We start from the raw sequence: 23,253 nt of genomic DNA on the forward strand, positions 1-23,253 counted from the left end.
TTGTCCTGCATCCTTGAAAGCGTTACAGGCCAACGTGGTTGCGTCTGTTTTTTTAAGTGTCCCAGTGCAACAGCATGTGATCTAGAGGACTAAATACAATGGCAAAGTGAACCTGAAGCACTCTGTGTTCACAGTGCACAGGTTAAGTGAAATACACCGTGGACTTGAAGCAAACCAAACTCTGAAGCGACCATCTCCTGAGGTGGTCTCGGGGCAGTTCGCCTCAGAGTCCTCTTGAAGTGTTCACACATGTGCAAAAAATGCCGAGTTACTGCTCTAAATCCGTGTGAAAACACCTTTAGGGGGACGCAGTGGGGTCTGGCAGTAAGGATTGCAGATTGTAAATAGCTAAAACTTCTAAAGGTTAGAATTCCTTCAGTTTACTGTTCAGGAGATTTTTTTACCAGGAGCCGAATTATTCACAGAGGTCTCCTCCTCTCCCAAACAAACTGACAGTGATTTAAACCGGTAAAAACGCTAAATACAGCAGCATCATGTTACAAATCAGTGTTTCTCCAGTGCTGTTCGGCATGTTGCAGACGAGTTGCTCCCCCAGCACCTGCTAATGTGTGCTCACCGTTTTACTCTGATAACTTAAGATCCAGACGTTCATTCTAAGGTAACAAAAACACAAGGTTTTTTATTTTCAATGCAATATACATTTAAGAAAACATACTTAATATATTAAATTCTGTTTCTGCCAATAAATCCCCCTGAATCCTGCACGCTGGCCTTTTAACATGTTTTTCGATATCACCAGCAGCTTGCATTCTGTCATGTGGTCATTATAGATGTAAACATTTATGTGCGGACATCAAACTTTCTACACTGAATATTTATTCAGTCATAAATATTTGTACAATGTACAACTCACAGTAAACAACAAAAACTCAAACTATGTTCAAGTTCCTTCATTTTTCAGAGCGGATGTTTGCACTTTTATGACCAGCAAAATTCTGATTCCCTTGTCAAAATAATGACAAAGAAATTACAACTTTATTCCATCCAAAACAATCATTTCTGTTAAATACTGTACTGTGTTTTTAGTTTTTCTGTTGTTCCCAGCCAGGTTCACCAAAGAATAACTCAAAATTGACTCTTATTTTCTACAAACTGTGAGTATAGATTGAGATTTAATGTAATGTACAGTGTTAGAAATCAGACACAGACCAGTATGTGCAACAGATATGTCCGAGTCAAATCACAATGACCTGGCTGTAATCTTCCAGGTCGACTCGACGGGCATCTCCAAAGATGATGTAAATCCCGAGGCCTGTGGCATTTACCAAAGTGATGAGGGAGAACACGTTGGCCCACGACTGCGTGACCTCTATCAGGTACCCCGACACAGAGACCATCACCACTCCTGTGTGACACACACCAAAGAAAAGGACAAGAGGCATTTAATTTCAGTGCGAGAGCAGAGTGTCCTGTATACTGCAAAAACATGTTGGATACGTACCAGACAAAGCACCGAACATGTTCATAAAACCTGTTGTAGAAATGAGAAATTAATCAACAAAAAGAGATAAGCAGATGGTTATGACACAGAAATATAGACTGCTACAAACTCACCAAAGAGGGCACCGGCACATGATGGGGCGAGATCCTGTACATTCACATTCACACCACTGAAACACATAGAAAATCATCACATAAAAAATAAAATACTTTTACTCCACTACATAGAAATGTAGTGGAGTAAAAGTGAAAGTTGACAGAAATATAAAACCTCAAGTTAAGTACAGATACTCCCAAAAAATACTTAAGTATTGTAGAGCAGGGACCCCATGTACAAAGGCTTTGTCCGTGCAGCAGTGGCTGTGAATTTGATTCCAACCTATGGCCCTTTGCTGCATGCCGTCCCCCTTTTACACTACTGTTCTATTGATTACGGGCAAAAAGGCCTATAAAAATATCTTAAAAGAAAAGAACCTAAACTCAACCACTTACATATGTGTACGGAGACGAGTCCATTTATTCCTATGGGAATCTCAGTGATATCCGATGTGCCAGCGAAACTTTATTTGGTGGATTTCAGAGACACGAGATCCAGTTTTAACACATTAAATCCGAGTAATGTTATTCTGCTAAAATATGGTTATATATTATACAGTCAGATCGTCATGATGACTCGTTCAGCCGTTTTGCTTTTTCCTTGAGCTGACTCTTGAGCTGCTGTAACGTGTGAACATCCCTAGTGTGGGATTAATAATGTCTTACCTTTATTCTTATTTTAGGGTAGAATAGGATAAGCTAAGCTATCTTATCTCAGCTTATTTTAGGTTATCTCATCTTAGCTTAGTTTATCTTATCATAGCTTAGTTTATCTTATCTTATCTTATCTTAGCTTATCTTAGCTTAGCTTAGCTTAGTTTAGCTTAAACTTAGTTTAAGTTTAGCTTAACCTCCTCCCCTCTGTAATTTTTTGGTCTGGAATTTGTTTCAAGTGAGTTAAAAAACTGAGCTTTTGCAGTGTATTTTGGAGAGACCGTATGTGTGCTAGCTTGGCTAACAGACTGCTAACCGGCTAACAGGCTATTTCCTTCAATTCAGTTGCCTGTGTTTACTGTCAAGTGAGTTTGTTTGATTAAAAAGAACTTGTGTATCTAGTTTTAACACATTGTGAATCTGAGTAACGTTATTCTGCTAAAATGTGGTTATGTATTATATACAGTCAGATTGTCTTTATGACTCGTTTAGCCGTTCATATCTTTTTAATTGAATATTTCACAAAACATGCTGCATACCAGACAGGTCAACATACTCATTTATTTGTTGCCATGTAATACTGGTCCTGTTTTTGTCCCAGTAATGTTTCAAGCGCATATTTCAAACTTCTGGATGGTGAAAAGCGGACAAATTTAGCCTCTTCCTCATGGCTACAGGTAGTTTCTATCAGGTTCCTATCCATTGGCAAAGAAATGCACTTCCTTGCGTTGGACGCTAGAGGCATCATCCATATATGTACGGATTAACAGACACCAGTCACAGTGTGGTTCACCAGTGATCGAAGGTCATTTACACTTTTCTCAACTGGAAAACAAATTTAGAATCAAAGTTTCTACAGCATTTTCTTCTGTTATGAAACACTGTGGGGACATCGACTAAATTCTTCTTTTTGGGGCCAAAAATATTTCAAATATAAAGAATACATTTGGTATCAGAGTTATACAGTTTTTATCTAAAGTGCCGATAACTGAAGGAAATTTAAAAAAAAAAAAAAAAGATGAATATAGCTGCTGATTCCAAACTTTTGAACTCCAGTGCGGCCTCTTAGAAAAACATCATCCTTTAAATATTAGCTTAGCTAAATTTACCAACAAATCTTAGACATGCAACAGTTTAAATACACAGACAGGATCTTTTTCATAATGTAACGTACCCGCCGCTGAAGGTGGACAGACCGATGGCAGCAGATACACAAATCACAGCAGTGGGATATGTGACAGCTCCGGACAGAGGCATAATGAACATGCTCATAACACCCATGGCGAAGAACTGAGGAGGGAGGAAACACACACGTCAGATATTTAAAGGCACAATTCACAAACTAAAAGTAAAAATAAAAAAGTTCACGCAAGTGTCTGATGCAGTTTGTTGAGACCGTTAATCAAGTCAAGCTTTTCAGTTACTCAGTTTAGGTGTTATGACCAGAATAATTACTTCCTTTTGTGTTCTCCTACAGAGGTGTACACGTGTACACCTGTGCATTCACAGTACTTAACATTTTTTCCTCAGGGAGGCATGTAATTACATGTCTGAAGCACATGCAAAAATTCCACCATGAGCTCCTCAGCAGCCAGTTGGGACAAACCTTTCACTGCATATACACTTTCCACCTCCTCAAAACACAACTACAGTACACTGAATTATTGTTTAATCACAACAGTTTTTCCACACTCACCTGCATTATCTTCCTCACCAGTTTTACACCATAACCTGCAGAAAAACAACAGCTGTAAACTTTTTTTTTATATTAAAGGTACAGTAAGCGACCTCTAAAGACATAAAACAATAAAATAATAAGTTTAATACCTTGGTTGATGAAAAAGTCTGAGATATATCCTCCGGTTAGGGCTGATGGAATTGCAATAAGCCAAGGAATCACATTATACACCCATCCCTGCAAGAACAGACAGGCTGGCATTTCAGCGGTTGACCTGAGGTTGTTTAAAGCCTAGAGTGTCGACATGGAAAAATCTACTGTACTGTGCAGCAGGTTTATTGGCTTAAAGAGTGCTACCGCAGGTCCTTCATTCCAACAGCAGTCAGACTTTTTAACAAGACAGCACATCATGCATCATATATATATATATATATATATATATATATAGATATATGTGTGTGTGTGTGTGTGTGTGTGTGTGTATATGTATATTCTATTTATTCATAATCATATGTAGATTTTATATTTTTATTTTATCTAATTTGTATTTTTGTCATGTTTTCTTTCCTTTGTTGGCACTCAGACACTTTTTTCCTTTCTCCATTTGCTTCTGACTCTGCTGTAACATGTGATTTTCCCTGGTGCGAGATCAATGAAGTGGTATCTTTAGCTTATCTTATCTTATCTTATCTTAGCTTACCTTATCTTAGGTTATCTCAACCTATCTTATCTTATTTTATCTTTTTTTTTTTTTTAAATCTCAGTTTATCTTATCTTAGCTTATCTCAGTTTACCTTATCTTATCTTAGCTTAGCTCAGCGTATCTTGTCTTATTTTATCTTATCTTATTGCAGCTTATCTTATTGCAGCTTATCTCAGCTTAGCTCAACGTATCTTATCTCAGTTTATCTTATTTTAGCTATCTCAGCTTAGCTCAACATATCTTATCTTATTTCAACTTATTTCAGCTTATCTTGGCTTACCTTATCGTATTTTGTCTTATCTTATCGCAGCTTATCTTATTTTAGCTATCTCAGTTTAGTTTAGCTTAGTTAAACTCAACATATCCTATTTCAACTTATTTCAGCTTATCTTGGCTTATCTTATCTTATTTTAGCTTAGTTCAACATATCTTATCTTATCTCAGCTTATCTCATTTTAGCGTAAATCTGCTTAACTCATCTTATCTTAGCGTATCTCAATTTATCTTATCTTATTTTAGCTTAGCCAACATATTTTGTTGTATCTCAGATTATCTTATATTATTTTATCTTACCTCAGCTTATCTTATCTTGGTTTATCTCATCTTATCTTAGATTACCTCGGTTTCTCATTTTAGCTTAACTTATCTATCTTAGCTTAGTTTATCTTAACTTGTCTTTTCTCATCTTTTCTCATCTTAGCGTAGCTCATCTCAGTTTTACACTCTGTTGTCAATTACACACAGGAAATCAAATAGGCCTACCGTGGCCTGTGGAAATGATTCTTTGAAGAATGTTGGCAGCCAGGACAATAAAGTGTAGAAAGAGCTGCACAAGCACATGTGAGCAATCACCATGGCCCTTAGAGAGAAGATGACACAGACAGAGATTTAGAAATGAGGTTAGGATAAAGACTCAACCATGTGTTGGTAAATAGTGAAGGATTAAAGAACATGAGCTGTACCAGACAGGTGGTTTCTTAAAGAGACTCAGCCACGGTGTTCTTGACAACCTTGAATGGAGGTCGCAACTTGTTTTCGTCTGCTTGGGGGAAAAATCTGTACCTGAATCACACATTGTACATTATGTTATACTGTTGTATGTCATAAGAGTTGCAAAAAGTGATTTTGATGAAAGAGCCCCATTTTAAACTCAGACTTAGTTTTGTGTTTATCAGAATCAGAATAACAATCTGAGCCTGTCAGTGGCAAAAACAAACACTTTTACTGGACGAAAATTGATGGTGCACATTTGCCAATAAGGATTACATTGCAGCCTGGTTCGGGATACGTGACGGACTAGTGAAGTTACTGTACCTCTTAATAAATACAACCAGAGGGTGAGTGCCCAGAGTCCAGCCAGGAAACCAATACTGTAGAACATGCTTTCCCAGCCGTACTGGTCCAGCATCAGGGACCCCATCCCACCTGCTAACAACGTTCTGAAAGAGTAACAAAGAAAAGGTGTCACCAGAGATAGACTACTACTACTACTACCATAATTACGTAAAATTGAGTTTGCAGTGTGTTTCAACTGCATTTGATGTGGATTTTGTGCATGCGATAAATGTCCAGATGTGTTCGAGATTAGTAAGAGAGATGAGCTTACTGGAAATACTCATCTGCCCCAGAATGCATTGCATCTTTTTAGATTGCAAGGCAGCCATCAACAGAATGTGTACAAATGTGACACACATACGAAGTACTATACAAAACATATTTTACACCAAAATATTAATTAATATTCATTTGCCCTAAAATAATGCTGGATAATATTAAATTTTGTGTGTGTGTGTGCGTGTGTACAACATACCCAAGATGGCTACCACTAGCCATGGCGCTCATTAAAAACCCTCTCTCTCCTTCCACCACACGCTGTGAGCAAATACTGGCCAGAGACGGGAAAAACACACCTGTAAGACATAAGAGGACACATTCAGCTTCTCTTTATCTGTCACTGTAGATTGGACTGATTGTCGTGGTCATTTGACTAGCACAGTGAAAAATGGCTATTGTTGTTATGGTCATCAAAGGAGGCCATAAAGTGTGTCACACTCACTAATTCGAGAATTCAGTTTTGGCCTCCTGATGCCTTTTAAGTGATCGAAGGTATTTACATCTTTGCAGAGAGAGCAGATGTATAAGTGGCCGTGTTGGGGGTAAGGCGTTAAAAAAATAAGTTCTCAGATTACTTTTTTGTTGTAAGGAGTAATGTAACATGTTAGATATGCAGTTTAAGTAATCAGTTAGTCAGTTATGTTATCAATTAAGCCAGGGGTAGGCAACCTGTGGCTCTTTAGACCCTCTCCAGTGGCTCCCTGTGGCTTTGACATTAAATTATATGGAAATGAATAACAGTTATTTTTTAACATTTAGATTTTCATTTGTCATTTGTTGTAGGCCTCAAGTGATTATTGCATTCTCCAACTGTAAAAACGTGTAGCCTACACATCAAATTTAACAATTGTTTTAAAGTTTCAACAACTGAAATGTGCGTCATACGTCTACGATGTGGTGCCTTTCCAAATTTTGCTTAACGCAAGTAGCGATGGCTAGTCTGGAGTCTCTCTTACATGGCTAGCTATGGATTCCAAATCCACCACAAGACTTTTGTCTTGGAGGGAAATAGAGGATTTAATAATGTGTGGACAGATTCATTTGCTTTCACCAATAATGCTGCAAAGTTCAAGTGCTAAATATTTATAGACTGTCCACTGCAGAGAAGCCACCTTGTAGTAAATCATATTAATGAATGCTCATTTAGACCTATTCAAAATGTTGATGGCTAATTTAGACTTAATGGGTCGTTACTTTTATTCGATTATGTTTTGCGGCTCCAGACAGATTATTCTTAGTTTCTTTTGGCCAATAATGGCCCTGAGTTAAGCAGTCCGTTACTTTTAGCTTGATATCGTACTTCCCTGTTTCTCTCTGTGTCATTAACGGCATGTTTGTTGAGACATGACGTAACATTACTGTAGCTGCCTCTGAGGAATGTTCGACATCATGGGAAGCATGCTTTCTCACTTACGGCAAGAGTTAACACTCTCATGTCTGTACAGTAGGCTATGAAATGTGAGAAATATAAAGCCAGCAGCTGATTAGCTTGGCTTAATACAAAGCTGGAAATGGGGAAGTGGCCACCCTGACTTTGTTAAGAGGGAAAAATATTTGCCTATCACCACCTCTGACTGGGAACAGTGACTTCCTGTTGTCTCTGGTGGTTGCTTGGCAATTGTTCCAACTCAAGAAATACACCGGCATGTGATTGCCATAAAACCACAGCTTGTTGTTTTAATATTAGTTTTTGTATGGATCAGACAAACAAGGTACAGCGGGTGAATTCATGAGCTTTAAAGCTGCTGGCAGGTGGATTTTGTTTCCTTTGGACAGTCAGGCTAACTGTTTCTGCCTGTTTCCAGTATTTATGCTAAGCTACGCTAACCAGCTGCTGGCTCTGACTTCATGTTTAGTGTACTGACATAAGTGTGGTATTGATCTTCTCAATTAACTCTAGGCAAGAAGTAAACACATGTATTTACCAAAATGCTTAACTGCTCCTTAAGGTGCTTATTTCAAACGGTACAGTACTCACCCTGCATTACTCCCATGAGAAACCTGGCCATTGTCATGAGAGCGAGGGTGTGTGAGCTTAAGTGGGCCAGAAGAGGAGTACAGGCTGTGAGCAGAGCCCACGAGACTGCAGACATGAACAGGACGCGCTCTCCTCCCACTCTAATATAATAAAAAAACATTATAGAGTTAATAAAAAGGTTATTAGCTCGTTGTTTGAAGTCATACTGGTTGTTTTACCAGCTGAACTGCTTACTTGTCACTGGCATATCCTCCCAGGATCTGTGTGCAACAGTAACCCCAGAAGAATCCACCCAGAACCAGCCCAGAGTCGATCTTACTCCAGTGGAAAGAAGCTGCCATTGACACCGCACAGATTGGCATGGCCATCCTGGCACAGTAGAGGAGGCAGGAGCCCATAAACAGCATCACGATCCATTTTCGAGCCAGTGGTCTAAAACATGAAGGGAAACGGGTTCGACTTAATGACATGGACATAATGAATCTTTGACCTTGCTAGCTGCTCTACAAGCTTGTACCTAAGCAAAGAAGTGCTTTGAGCTATTTGCTAACATTAGCATGCAAACGATCTCACAATAATAGTGCTAACATGCGGGTGTTTATCATAATTTATTATGATATTAGCTAAGTAGCACTAAACACAAAGTATAGCTGAGGCTGATGGGAATGTAAATAGTTTTGCAGGTATAGAGTGCCCCAGGAATGAGTCCTTAAACCTGGAGATGAGTTAGCATTTTAGCGCTTCAGGTTACCACGTCTCAAAATCAGTGGATTCTTTGAATGGATTTTTGGTAGCATGCCTGAAATAAGGTCTGTGGTTAACACAAGTTTAAGAGACTTTCATGTTTAGTTTTACGACATATAATAGCTCAGTTAATACCCTACTTTTTTAAAGCTATTATGTGTCCTAAATAGACTGCTGCTAACAAGTGGCTAACAGAACATCATCATGCAGAACACAGCTTTGCTGTCTTGTAATGGTAGGGATGTTAAGTCATGTCATCATGGTATAGTTTGTAAAAGCCAAACATTTGCTTTTTACTTCTGGTGATTGCATTTAGGCTTTAAAAATCATAAAAGTGGTGTTAGTTTGTGAAGACTATCTCGCTGAACAAAACATTTGTTTGCCACAGAACTTGTTTTCAGCAATTTTTCAAAATCCAATAGAACAATCTCATAGGCATTTTGTCAAGGGAACCAGGGCAACACTAATTGCGTCAGCCTACAAAAAAATGTCATCCCTGATGCACTCTATACAGAAGTAATCCCTCTCAGTCATCACTAATGACCCACTAGACATGTGTGGCGGTGTGTTTGTCTGCAGAGACTCTGTCCTCTGCCTGTATCTTCTTGTTTTCTTCTTATTTTTTGTGTTTGGGACGTGTATGGACGTGTAGCCTACCCCCACAGCACTTAGGAGAGGTTGGGAGTATACAAAAAGGTAGCAACCAGGTGCCAGACTACAGGCAGCTGCCATCCAAGAGACATGGTGTCAAAATAAAATGCAAATACAGCAAGGCGAAACACTAAACAATAGTGAATGTGAGGTTGGCTTTTACTTTCACTTTCGCTGGTGAGCGTGTTTACAAACAGTGACCAACAAACCTGCATAGTGTACTTTTAAGACCTTAACAAGGTTATTAATCCTCTGGGGACCATGAATTTCTGTACCAACTGTCAGTGTCAAGACATTTCAGTAAAAATCCTAAGATGTAACCAGGTAATGCCAACCAACAGACTGACAGTCAGTGCGTTTCCATGCAAAGTTGAGTAATCGAGCTACTGTCATAACTCCACTAGGCCATTTAACTGGACTACTGTCCTTGGAATCGATCTATTGACCAGAGTATGTCCGACTCCGCTATGATAGGTGGCGATATGCCAACTTGTTAGCACTGGACCCTTTTCCGGTTGACCCTTTATGTCACAGACCAAACAATCAACAGACAAATTAGGTACGGTTAGCTAGTGGCAAACTGGCACCATGGTGTACAACTTTACAGCTCTGTACATTTTAAACATCTAAAAATGTGTGGCTCTGGATATAGATTTCGTCATGTTGTTACTGGCTTTTTCCTCTGTTATGGATTTAATGCTACTCAACTTCCAGGTCAAAGCAGGGGGCGGAAACTGTGTGCAGAGCGCCTCGGCTAGTTTGGATCTGATCGACTGAATACACACAGTATAGTAATAGTAATTTGACTCCCAATCACATTATCTGGTTGTGTTAGTCCGACTTTGAGAGATTCAATTTAGTACAATTTCAGTTGGACTAACATGTTCATGGATTTTAAAAGTTTGGTTTTAGTCAGACTAACACAATGAAGTGATTGTCTCTGTCATGTAAATGTACTGACTGACATCCACAGAGCCACACCATGGCTAAACAATACGTCCAGTTCCAGAGAAGCCAACATGGTCTTTTATGTTCCCAGGAATGCAAGTACAGAACATATCAAGTTTATAATAGTTTCAGTTTCACTCAATGGATGTTGTTTACTTTTTGCATTTTTTTTCCCCACTTTTTATTGATTTGTCCACAGAATACATTCTTACTTAAAAACAAATCCCAGTTTTTTTTATTTATTTCATTTTTTCCTTTTGACCCCTCCCTGGGGTATAAGGGGCAGACAACAAAAAATAACATTAACAAATCAGAACAGGCGGCGACCAAGGCACAGCAAAATAAATAAAACAGAATTTGTGTACATACATAAAAGTCAAAGCAAATCAAGAGAAACTATTCAAGATTTTCTTTAAAAGTTTCAACAAATTTGACAAGACCTTTACTTTTTGAGATGACATTAACTTTTGAAACTTATAAATATTTGGATTTGCTCTATAGAACTGTCTGACCAACTCTCTTTATCAAAAAAAAGAATACACAAGTACATAATGATATTCGTCTCCTCGATTGCCAGTCAAACAAAGAGTACATTTCCGGGGGACATTTTCACGATCATACCTGCGCTCAGAGATAGGTAACTTATGATTTCCACACCGAAACTTAGACAAACAAACTCTTTCGGCAGGTCTTAACATAATCAGATAAGGTTCAAAGGTGAAATCAGTTTTAAACAATTTATAACTATCACATAAAAGGGTTACTTTGTAATTTCTCATGCCATCTCTGTAGTTCCATATCAGATAATCTACGTTCAATCATTAATTTTAAATATTTAGGGTTCATCCGTCCAGCGTCATGCCATAAGTACGATAAACCACAATCATCAAGAGTATTTTTAACTTTGGAAATCCGTTTACACTGAAAAATATTGTCATCATACAAAGTCTTGAAAACAATAAACACAGTCAAAGAGATTTTTGCTGTATTATGACTAATTAAATGTACCCAAAAGTTAATCATTCTCATGTTTACCTTTAAATCTAAACTATTTCGACCAAACTCTCCATAAATAATACAGTTTGCTGTGCGTTTATTAACATTAAGTAAACGTTTCAAGAAAGATCTGTGAAGCATTTCAATTTGGCTAAGTTTATGAAATCCCCAGACTTCACTTCCATATAAAAGAATAGGCACTATAAGCTGGTCAAATAACTCACATTGTATATCAACAGATAACTGTAATCTAGTAACTCTGTTTTCCAAGGAGAATAAAGCGCTTTTTAGCTAGTTTAACTTGCTTAGCTATTGCTTTATCAAATCGACCATTAAAATTAAATAACGTTCTAAGATAGTCATACTCAAAAGTAACTTCTAATTTATCTGAACCAAACTTAAATTCTGGGAGTATCTGTAATTTCCCCCAAGAGATAATAACAACCTTTGTTTTGTCTGTGTTGACAGTTAAATACCAGTTTTTACAATAAGAAGCAACTGCATTTAATGCGGCCTGTAATTCTGAAGGAGTCTCTGCCAGTACAATCGTATCATCTGCATAAAGCAGGACATATAATTTCAAATATATCCCTATCTCACCATTCATCACATTGCAGCATTCAGTTGAAAAAAGTTGAAGTCCATTGTACCATTGACTCACATATTTTTCAAAGTTATTTAAATATAGTGCAAACAATAGCGGTGATAAATTATCCCCCTGACACACTCCTACATTACATACAAATTGTTCAGATAAATCATAACCAGCTCTAACACAAGATTTGGCATTCTCATAAATATTATGTATCACATTTAATACTCTTCCGTTTATACCAAGTGCAACTAATTTAAACCATAGTGATGACCTATCCAAATCAAACGCTTTTGTATAATCAACAAAAGCACAATACAGTCTTTTTTTCTTATACAAGTACCATTCAACCAGTGAGTGAAAAATAAAAATATGGTCAAGGGTTGAAAAACCTTTCCTAAACCCTGCCTGCTCTTCTCCAAGAATTCTTTCAGACTCTATATAAGCAGTTAGTCTGTAATTTATTACAGCCGTGAAAAACTTACCAATACAACTAAGTAAAGTAATACCTCTGTAATTTTCAGGATCATCTACTGGTCCCTTGTTTTTGTATAATGGTTTTATCACTCCTAAACACCAGTCAGTGGGGACTATACCTGTTATCAGTACCAAATTAAAGAATTTTACTAAAATGTTCAGCATTTCCAAAGGGGAGTTCTTTATATATTCATTTACAACTTCATCGATACCATTTGCTTTTTTATTTTTTATTTTTTTTTACCATTTGTTGTATTTCTTCCAAAGTAAACAAATCATTTACGCATTCATTTGTAGGAGAGGTGACTTGTCTGAAGTCAAATTGCTGGTCTTCTGGTGTACAATTATCGCTTGATTTTTGGCTGAGTTTCTTAAAATATTCAGCAAAGGTTTCTATAGATACATTTCCTAATCTTCCAGATGGTTTACCTGCATTTAGAATAGACCAATATTCATTACTATTAGATTTCTTAAGTGTACGAAGTTTCCTATGTAAAGAATCATAGAACTGCCTTGAACATTTCCTTATGATGGATTTATACTTTCTAGCTATACATTTTATTTCAACTTTACATTGAGCAGAGCGGTTAAATTTAAATATATTCATGGATTTAAAATATTTTCTACGGGCCTCAACACATTCAGCATTAAACCAGGGTTTTCTCTTTTGTAGTTTTTTTTGACGTTCTACCAAATTTGTACAGATCCTGACCATATGCCTTACATAAACCCAAACTTTTAGCAGGATCTACCATAATGTCACATATACCTTTGCTAATGTTATTTATTTCAACCAGATTTGTATTGGAAATATTAATCGCATCAATCATTGAATCATACATTTTTATAACTTCTAAGTTTTTATAACTTCTAAGTTATAAAAATAAGTTAGTTCTAAGTTAAATAACTTCTAAGTTAAAGGAGTTTGTCTTTACACTTCCAAATTCTTATTCAGCCACACCAGCTTTACTTTCTCAATAGACCTCTCAATAAACGAATTTTGAAACCAAAACTCCAGTAACATGTATCAGGCAAAAGTAATAAAAATGGTCAGGTCTGAGTTCCCAGACAACCCTCCAAACCACTTTGCCTCTCCTCCATAGTGTCATAATCTAGTGTAAATAGGAAACAAATACACTTTTCAATGATTAAGACAAATAAATTTACCTTACCCTATGGTTTCTATCTCATTTCTCATTTCGGTTCTCCTACTTTTTACTAATTTTAAGAAATCTTGAAGCCTACCATGAAGTGTAGACCGTGACAACATGAGGACAACCTGTTCCACATTTCTAAAATCCCAACTGAAGAAGCCTGTAGTATGTGTAGTCTGATCTAAATCACGCGCAGTCTCACCTGGACCACAGGTTTTGGTCCTCTGGCTCCTGTTTGGTGAAATCATTGGCGACGTAAACCTCACAGTCCAGAGGAGAACCATTGAAGCCATTCCTGCCGTCTGATGTGTGCTTGTCAGCCATTCAGACAACAGTGGCGTCCTCTCTGGTGTCAGTGCAACTCTTCCACTGAGAGGTGTGCCTTCCTTTTACATCATATCCTCAGGTAGACAGGCCAAACAGGTCAAACTTGTTGGAACAAAACCCAAATAGAGAAGCTGATTTAAAGGAATGACAACAGAGGCTTTGCAGTGGGTTTACTGTGTTGCCCTTTTTAATCCAATATCAGGTTTTTAAGTACTCTAAACAACTTTTTTTAAAGTACCAGTAACTCAACTCATACTATGGTTGAAGTATTCAGATTTTTTTTACTTAAGAAAAGTAGCAATACAACAGTGTAAAAATACAGTTTCAAGTCAAAGTCCTGCATCCAAAATCAACAAAATATACTTTAAGTACTAAAGTAAAAGCACTCATTACCCAGAATGCCCCATTTCAGAATAATAATAGATGATCATTAATGATGCATTAATGTGTGAGCATCACTAATATAGCAGCTAGTAAATGGATTCATACCGTGTACACTGGTGAAATGTCAGCATAGTATGAAGGTATGAAAAGATGGAGCCTATTGTATATTTTTAGACACAAAGGTGTCCCTGCTGCATGCCACACTGCATTTTTGCTACAATGCCTGTTTTAGGGCTTTGCACAAGGGAGTAAGAGCCTCATTATTACACACAATGATCACTGTGTAATAATAACTTTATTTGTAAAGCACTTTTTGAGCTGAAAGCACAAAGTACTTTCAAAGGTGCAAAGATGTGAACAGGGTCAGCTGATCTGATGCTCAGCAGGAGGCTGTTCCTAGGCCCAGGGGCAAGAACAGAAAAGGCTTGATAACCCTTTGTCTTTAACAATGGCTCTGGAACAGTTAGAAAACCCAGACTGGCAGACCTGAGGGACCTGTTTTGGTGTGAGAAGCTCAGTTATGCACTCTGGTGCCAGATCATTGAGAGCCTTGTATGTGATTAAAAGAACTTTAAAATGGATTCTAAAAGAGACTGGAAGCCAAAATAGGTGTGATGTGTAAGGATTGTTTAGTTTGGTTAAAAGTCTAGCTGCTGAATTTTGCAGGATCTGGAGCTGCTGTATAACTCTATTGTTCAGGCAGGTGAACAAGGCATCACAGTAATCAAGGCAGGAGGATATAAAAGCATGTTTGACTTTCTCTGTGTTACTGAAGGACAGGAGAGACCTACTGCACATTTGGAGAGGTTCCTCAGCAGGTAAAAACAAGACTGGAGTGGCCGAATTTGTTTGAGATGCATTCAGGGCCAATGATGAGAACTTCTGTCTTTTCAGAGTTAAATTTTAAGCAGTTTTTTTAAATGTCATACAGGCAACTGTGAAGAGATGCTAATTTACTGGTGTCACAGGGTTTAAAAGACAGGTGGAACTGTGTATCATTTGCATAGCTATGCAAAGAGGTGTTGTGATGATGTATTATCTGTCCCAGGGGCAGGATGTAGAGGGTGAAGGGAACAGGTACTAAAACTGATCCTTGTGGTATTCCTTGTTTTGACAGAGCACTTCTTGAGGAATATTTCCCAACTGTGACAATTTTTTTACCTGTTGATTATATATGAAGAAAATCAGTCCAGAGTGGTTCCAGTAATAGCCGCCCACTGTCTCAGTCCCTCTGTAGGAATGGAACAGTCAGCTGTGTAAAAAGCTGCACTGAGGTCAAGCAACATTAACACAGAACATGCACCTGAGTCTGCAGCTTTCAATATGTCATTTGTGACTCTGAGGAGAAAACCAGACTGAAATTTTTCTAATACATTGTTGTTAAGTGTCTGTAAGAGTTGGTCCAGCACTACCTTTTCTAGGAACTTAGATACAAAGGTGAGTTTGGGGATAGGCCGGAAGTTTTTCAAATCTGTGGGACCTAGACCAGAGGCCTGTACTAGGAAGCCATTTCAAGTTACCTGGGATATCTTTTCGTTATCTGGCTTGACTAACCCTAAAATTATCCGTCTGGTACAAAGCTGGTTATCAACTAGTTCAGTCAACTCTGGGTTTTTCTATCCAGCCACGAGCGCGTTCAAGCGAAAGTGGCGAGAGTGTTAATTACAAACAACATCATCAGAACTATGAATGAAGGAGGCTGATTCATAGTTGAGAGTTGAAATGGTACCTGAAGTGTCTGCAACTGTGAGACAGTAAAATGTCAATGGTGCTGGATATATGCTGAGATGTTGGCCAAGACTTAGATTACGTGTAGGTGTCACTGGGCTATATGTGACATTAGTGTAGAGTATTATTTATTATTATATTTAGTATTATTTATTTAGGTATTTAGTTGGATGATGATGAAACTACTCTGAATATGTCACATATAACACTTCAAAGTAACACCAGACTGTTTCTGCTACTGAAGTAAAGGGTGGATTATAACCTATTGTTAATGACTGATGAGGTGTGTCTGACCCAAATGTTGCTTTTATAATAATGAGAGCCAATTAACAGTGTGTTTGGAACAGAGTGTGTATTTTTCTAATAACATATTTTATCCTAGTTCTCATCAAGCAGGCGTCTCATTATTTTGAGCTGCAGTGATGAAATCAGAGTGTAAAATAGCAACACTGTCACTGCAGACTAAAACTGAAATAAGTTAAATTCATACGTGAAAACCCTGCTAGATCATGTGTTCAGTGTTGTTCACGATCTCTCTGTTTGTTCGAAGCTCTGTTTTAAAACTAAAATAGAGCCCTGGAACAATTAAATGACTCTTCTGACCTGTAACAACATACAGGCTCCTCTTTTTTACCTGAAACTCCAGACTTTTGCCCATAGATACGTTTCTCTTCAGTAATCTGATGGTCAGAGGTCAGGGTGTTGACAAACTGTGATCTGATACTCTGAAGTTAACCTGCTCCAGAGCGGGTTAGCTGTTCAGCATAAGTTACCACGGTGATTTATCCTGGTAAAAAGAGAACCAGGTTCGTAGTCCTGAAAATCCAGAGTTAATCTGACCTTACCTCGCTAACTCCAAATCCTGCTTCGTAGTACAGGCCTGTAGTTCCTTCAGCAGCGGTTCAACACAGGCAGTTTTCACAAGATCAGGTACAACTCCAGAGGACAGAACTATTGATGATGTCAGCAGCGCAGGGTCGAGTGACTATTGCTTCTTTTAACAGCTTTGTTGGGATACCAAGGGGACTCAAGGAGGGATTCACAAGTGACACAGTTTTCTCATGTTTCTGCAGTGATATTAGTCTGAAGTAATCTAAAACATTCAAGGAGGGGTAAGGGAGGTCAGCTGTAGAGGTGGGAGAGGTGATACTTGCTCTAATAAGATGAATCATATCTGAGAACTAAAGAATTTTGTTGCAGTTGACAGGAGAGGAAACGTCTGCAACTGGAGGGGGGGGATTACAAGCAGCACTGAACAGTACTCTGGGGTTGTGCTGGTTCGCAGTGATCAGCTGTGAGAAATGATGGTCCCTGGCTGCCTTTACCTTAGAAGTGTATGAAACTAGCAGTTCTTTAAACAGTGAGTAATGAACCTGCAGTTTACTGGACTTCCACCTCCGTCCCATTTTTCTACAGGTTCTTTTGAGGGTACAAAGTTCCTCATTCATCCGTGGACCTGTTACTTATTTTAAACTACTTAAATAAATTCATAGAATAAAATCATAAAATAAGGGTAAAATATTGTGGTAAAGTTGTGAACATTCACTGGTAAAATGTGCTGAAACCCTGTGTAAATATACAAAGTGTCAGTGGATCTCCCTCTATAATTTGCATACATGCACACTCACAACCCAGAAAACAAACAAACAGCTCTTGTATGGTTCACAAAAGTTTTGTTTATTTTAATAATTGCAAATCTGATCTTAAAAATGTTGAATAATAAAAGGGATGTGAGCTCTCTGGGTCTCAGTATTTGTCAAAGCCAATATCTATAAAGACAATACAACCTTAAAAGAAATTAAGGATGGACAACTAGCAGCAAGTTTGTTTTTTTTATATATATAAAAGTAAACAAACCAAACAAAATAAACAAGCACAAGAGCCTTTCCCCATTGAGAAAAGAAAAAATAAAAGATACACTTACATGCAGTTAAAGTGAAAATACTAACGGCTTTAAAAGTGGTAAAATGGACAGCAAGTTCTGTGACTTTCAAATTCAACAATGCTTTTGATTATTTATCATTAAGTACCAAAACAAAGCCATAAACAAAATAATCAGTTCCGGTCTGAATAGATTTCAAAATGTGAGTTTTTGAACTTCAGAGTTGCCGTAGTTGGCACCGTCACTCTTTAGCAATTCTCAATCAAACAGCCCTTTCTCTCAAGCAGCGTATAAACCCTCCCTCCATCAGTGGGAATGGCAGAACATCATCCTCATCATCATCTCAGCCCCTCTTTGTAGCATAAAACCAAACACTGTTGGAGCATGTCGGGGGGGATGTGCATACTGCCGGCTCAGGAAAGACCGAAGAGGGCTAAAACTCAGTAAGCCAGAAGCCATCTCTGATTTTAACCCGTCAGTCAGGACGTATTTCACCCTCTCACACACACGTGAAATGATAAATTTTGCAAGGCAGTTCATCCCATAGACACATCATAAAGATACAACAAATCATAAAATATTATATTAATTCAAACTATATTACATTAATAAAGCGTATCTTTCCATTTAATTGAAAAATACTCACATTTTGTGTATGAAATTTAAATCTTAAACTTATTTCTGATTTGAAACAATATAGACTCATGCGGTGTGTCATTAATCGTGTGTCTGCTGTTTCAAAGACCGTTCCAGGTGTCCTCCCCGCCATCCTGCAGAGCCTTGACTTTGGCTCCACGCACGCCACAACACTTACATTATTTATTTATACCGTCAACACTCTCTCTTGCAAAATAAAGTCTCGGAGGGGTAAATGGTCACAATAATTAATACTACTGACTTTAGAAAGACAAAATATAAAACAGCAATCGGAATTTTGTCATCTCCTAGATTAACCTTAAAATCCAGGATCAGTATTTAAATGAAATAATTCCTGTCAAATTTGCAAATACAGCAATTTACAGTCTGCACAATGAGTTAAGTTTTAATCTCTCATGAATGAAACATGAAAAAAAAAACAACGTAGCATTTGTTTATACATATATGTTACCTGGTTGTCACACAGTCACTGACTGATCATAAATTAAGGGGACGTGGAAGGTGGTTGTTCTTGTCTGTTATGTTCACTTGGGGTCCTCGATGGTGCCCGTGCTAAGGTCAGTCATTTTGGGGTATTTCACCTTCTTCTGGTCGAGCTCATTCTGTGCCCACAGCAGTAACTTCAGGAGTTTTGCCAGTTTGGGCGTCGATTCCCTGTTTTCATAGTCCAGCACAGCTTGGTTCACCTCGCTCCACACCTGCACATCAAGATATGAGCTGCAGTCAGATAGGGTTGAGATTTTCACAGTATGATCGTCTCAGAAAATATCACAGTATTAGAGAAATTATATTATTATCAGCCAAAATGACCCTTAAAAGGAATGAAAATGGAAGGGTTATTGTTGGTTGAACAAACATTTTACTACTATAACTGAAACTTAAAACTATTGTGTTAATGGAAGTATGTGTAAAAAGTTTCCCCTTTAAATATAACTAAATCAAAGGGGGGTTCTTCGTCCACTTGCACTTTTTTTCCCCAATATCGTAGATAAGCAAATGTACACAGCATGATAACTGTCAACTCTGTATCACAGTATACCTTGAAATCAGTATATCGCTGCAACCCTACAGTCAAAGTAAAACTAACAAGTTATCACCTGCATTCATTGCGTGCATACACGCAGTCTGAAACACATCTGCCACAACACACAACGATTCAGTAGCCTCATTTCAGTGAGGCTGCTTTCACACTCAACCTGTTTGGTTCAGTTCTTTCTAACAAACAAACTCTTGTGTTATTCAAATTATTTAGTCTGAGATGAAACGCTCCACTGAACTGTTCAGGAAACACTTCTAAAATAAAAAGACCTGTGTAAGCCATGAATGCATTTATGTAAATCATTTGGTAGACATGTAAATGTGTATGAACGTCAGGAGGTGAATGCAGGGTTTTTCCCTGATAAACATGTTGCGATAATATCCAACTCAGTCCATTATAAAGTGTATAATTTAGCAATCCCACATTAATACTCCACTAATGTTGCTGTTCAAGATGTTTCTTTTCTGCAGTCTAAGGGTTCCGACACACTAAGTCAAAGGTCAGCTGTCGGTCAGTGTCAGGCCTCTGGTGAGTGTCTGCGGCTGTAATTTTTTAAGGTGTGTCCTGCATTTGTTGGAGATATCCAGCCCTTGTTTGCTGTTTTTTAGTAGATTCAGCATGTTGAATCACTGTTGGAGTCGGCAGAGCCCATCGGTGAATGAAATTACTCTGATTGGCAGTTTAACTCAGGGCACAAGAGGACAAACAGAAGTGGGGAAAGCAAACAAACAGCTAAAGACAAGAGGGCATGAGATCGAGACAAACTTGTTCTATTAGGTAACTTTTTTTTTTTTAATCCATTGAGCTCTTCAGCAGAGATGGCTTCTAAGCGTTTGTGTTATGGTTCGCCAGCGCACAATAAATATGCTTTGTTCTTTCAACATCGGGCTGTGTTGGTGAGCTACCTGGTTAACTAGCGTCTTGACTCTGTCCTGTCGATCTTCCGCTTCCCTTTTTGAATGACAAATATAGACTATCGCAGTCTACTGGTATGCAGTTATTTCCTCTCAAACAGGTCCAGAGCGTACGCTCTAGTTGGCTGTGGTCTTTGCAATGTGTCCACGTACAACTTTTTAGCTGAAACACAGGAGATGTGACTCTACATATCAGTCACCCTTCACCACTAGTTCTTGAATGTAGGTTTGGTGTGTGTGCACCTTAATATTACATATGCATATGATGCTCACAATTATGTCCTTGGTCTGGACCAAACAAACATAACTTAAAGTGTGAAAGCTCCCTATAATTGAATTGACGTGAAAGGTTGAACTGTAACAAAATAACAATTCAGTCTAATGAACAGGCAAAAAACTCAGATAAAACACTGGCTCACCTTTTGCCGCTGCATCATGTTAAGTAGGTCTCCAAAGGGCGACTCCTCTGGGTTGTCGAAGGCCAGGAGGGCTAGTGTTCTCTCCATCTCTGTCAGACACTCGCGACTCTCCTCCCCCTGCTCGGCCAACTGCGTCTGGGCAAACTCCAGCGCTGACTCAGTCTCCCTTAGCCTGATTAACTCAATCAAATGTTGCTGCTGCAAGAGGGAAAACACAAGCAGTGAATGTTGAAGTTCAAGCTTTGTCCAATATCACAATGTTTTCCTGTTTAACTACGAAAGAAGACAAAGAACATGATGTCATCATGTATGACGGCAGTCTGGGTTATTACCTACAAGGGATTGAGGGGATTAAATGTTAACATTTTAACACCACTGTTACTTCGGCTTAATCTCACTGCTGTCAAGGGAAGATGTGCTCTTGCTTATTTCTAAAGTCTGAGAAGTTCACCAAATCAGATCTCAGGCACACATATTCTGTCTACCATAATCATGACTTGCATTATATCACACCGACAACTTTCCAGTTCACAGGAGGCACACACTAAAATCACAACTACTGACTGCAAACCTCCACGCCAAATGTACCTGCAGATGAAAATACAAGTATCGATTGGTGTCGAGCAGCTCAGGGTGTAGGCTGTTGATGAGTGCAATAGCTTCTTGTATCTGTCCCTTCAGGATCATCTCTCTAATCTTTATCCTCTCATCCAAAGAGTCCAGGTCCACACTTGGCTCAATCCCAGACTCCATCCGAAACTTCTCCGCAGCCTCTTTGAACCCCTCTTGAAACATGTGGACACAGATACAGAGACAAAGACATTAAAGACAGTTAACTTATGAGTATATGGACTGGTACAAGTTGTACATTGAGCTCAAAGTCACTGCAGTCACGCCTCACCTGTCACCAGGTAATTCATAATGAGCCTGTTCATGTCCGCCCTCTGTATGTGAACATTGTTTAATTTGTCCATCCACTCTTCTTTTGTGATGTCCTCTGGCTTTTCAGCATAACTCATCATTGGGATCCTGGAAAGACAAAAATCCGGTGGAAACGTGAGCAAGACTGACACAGCTTGGTCACAGTTTGTACCTACACGAACAGAAACGTTACAACCGTGCAGAGACAGATATTAGGAAATGAACGCTAACATATGCTACTGGCAGAAAAAATGCCGAAGTAATATCTAAACAATAAACACGATATTTCTACGATTAAACAGCGGTTGGGCGCTTTCTAACACCGCTAAATAATAATTAGGAGATTCTCCGAGGCTTCCAAAACAAACCCATTTCCTCCTGGGCAACAGCGCTGGCTAGTTAGCAGCCTGTGTGCGTTGACACAACTCACCGTGCAAACACAACGTCCGGCGACTGTCCTTTCTCACGGCCGCGAGGAGACGATGACGAGAAAATAAATTCACAGTTTGCCCTCGGTGCTTTTTAGGAGCAATAAAGGTGTAAACTGCGGCTACACTGCCAAGCTTTTCGCGGCTAGCTAACTAACCAAGCTAATGTGATAACCTCGCGATAGGAGCGTCAGCCCTGCGAGCTCTGCGATTGGTGGGGGCGGTGACGTCACGGTTGCCGAGGAACAGTACAGTCGGTGCAGCGGATGGTCAAATCTGATCTGCTGTGTGAATGTTTGTTTGGTTTTTTGGCCTGTGTGTACACCTATATATCTATATTATACATTAACCCATCTCCCAACAAGTTAAAGGAAATAATAGAATAATAAAAACATAAATGCAGATGCTCGATTATTGACTAAATGGTTTGATGACAGTCAATATGGGGGTAAATTACATGCCTATGACACATTCACCAGATCTGAACCCAGTTGAACATGTATGGGCAAAGCTGGGTTAACCAACCGGGCAAATTGGGCAACAGCCCCAGGCCCCAGAGAGCAAGCAGCCAGACCTGCCATCATACCTCATCACTGCATGCCTGCCTTATGTGGGCTCGTTTGTTTGCTTTTTAGTCTGTGTTCTTCAAATTCTGTGATGTAATGTGATTTTACCTTGTCATGCCTGTGCTAATTGCCTGCACTGTACGTCCTGTTCTGCATGATGCATGCCTGACTCACCTAAGCTTTTTGTCCTGTTTATCTGCTTCATGTTACTCTTTCTCCTGTTCTAATGTTGTACAGTGTGT

General features: G+C 38.7%; 2 protein-coding genes across 2 annotated transcripts; both read right to left on the reverse strand.

Moving 5' to 3' along the window:
- Window positions 1–612: 612 nt before the first annotated feature.
- On the reverse strand, window positions 613–14,096 carry LOC125891740 (solute carrier family 17 member 9-like). The gene is made up of 13 exons (XM_049581217.1): window positions 13,949–14,096; window positions 8,419–8,616; window positions 8,185–8,324; window positions 6,403–6,502; window positions 5,907–6,031; window positions 5,555–5,654; window positions 5,355–5,451; window positions 4,039–4,126; window positions 3,908–3,942; window positions 3,386–3,501; window positions 1,576–1,631; window positions 1,463–1,492; window positions 613–1,366 (listed from the first exon to the last, which is right to left on the reverse strand). Exons 1-13 carry the CDS (start codon window positions 14,068–14,070, stop codon window positions 1,197–1,199), a joined length of 1,377 nt encoding a protein of 458 aa, XP_049437174.1. The 5' UTR covers window positions 14,071–14,096; the 3' UTR covers window positions 613–1,196.
- Window positions 14,097–17,924: 3,828 nt separating this feature from the next.
- On the reverse strand, window positions 17,925–22,631 carry LOC125891742 (glucose-induced degradation protein 8-B homolog). Its single transcript, XM_049581219.1, has 5 exons — window positions 22,448–22,631; window positions 21,998–22,125; window positions 21,685–21,881; window positions 21,097–21,294; window positions 17,925–19,422 (listed from the first exon to the last, which is right to left on the reverse strand). The coding sequence occupies exons 2-5, from the start codon at window positions 22,116–22,118 to the stop codon at window positions 19,249–19,251; spliced, it is 690 nt and encodes a 229-aa protein (XP_049437176.1). The 5' UTR covers window positions 22,119–22,125; window positions 22,448–22,631; the 3' UTR covers window positions 17,925–19,248.
- Between the last annotated feature and the right edge of the window lie 622 nt (window positions 22,632–23,253).

The sequence above is a fragment of the Epinephelus fuscoguttatus genome, linkage group LG7 (assembly GCF_011397635.1).
Source record: "Epinephelus fuscoguttatus linkage group LG7, E.fuscoguttatus.final_Chr_v1".
Lineage (NCBI taxonomy): Eukaryota > Metazoa > Chordata > Actinopteri > Perciformes > Serranidae > Epinephelus > Epinephelus fuscoguttatus.

Coding starts and splice junctions, on each gene's coding strand:
- LOC125891742 (XM_049581219.1), bottom strand. CDS start 22,118: ATGATGAGTTATGCTGAAAAGCCAGAGGACATCACAAAAGAAGAGTGG. Junction 21,882..21,997: donor TATGAATTACCTGGTGACAG/GTGAGGCGTGAC, acceptor ACATGTTTCAAG/AGGGGTTCAAAGAGGCTGCG. Junction 21,295..21,684: donor ACTTGTATTTTCATCTGCAG/GTACATTTGGCG, acceptor TCCCTCTTGCAG/CAGCAACATTTGATTGAGTT.
- LOC125891740 (XM_049581217.1), bottom strand. CDS start 14,070: ATGGCTGACAAGCACACATCAGACGGCAGGAATGGCTTCAATGGTTCT. Junction 8,617..13,948: donor GACCAAAACCTGTGGTCCAG/GTGAGACTGCGC, acceptor TTCATGTTTTAG/ACCACTGGCTCGAAAATGGA. Junction 1,632..3,385: donor CTGTCCACCTTCAGCGGCGG/GTACGTTACATT, acceptor TATGTGTTTCAG/TGGTGTGAATGTGAATGTAC.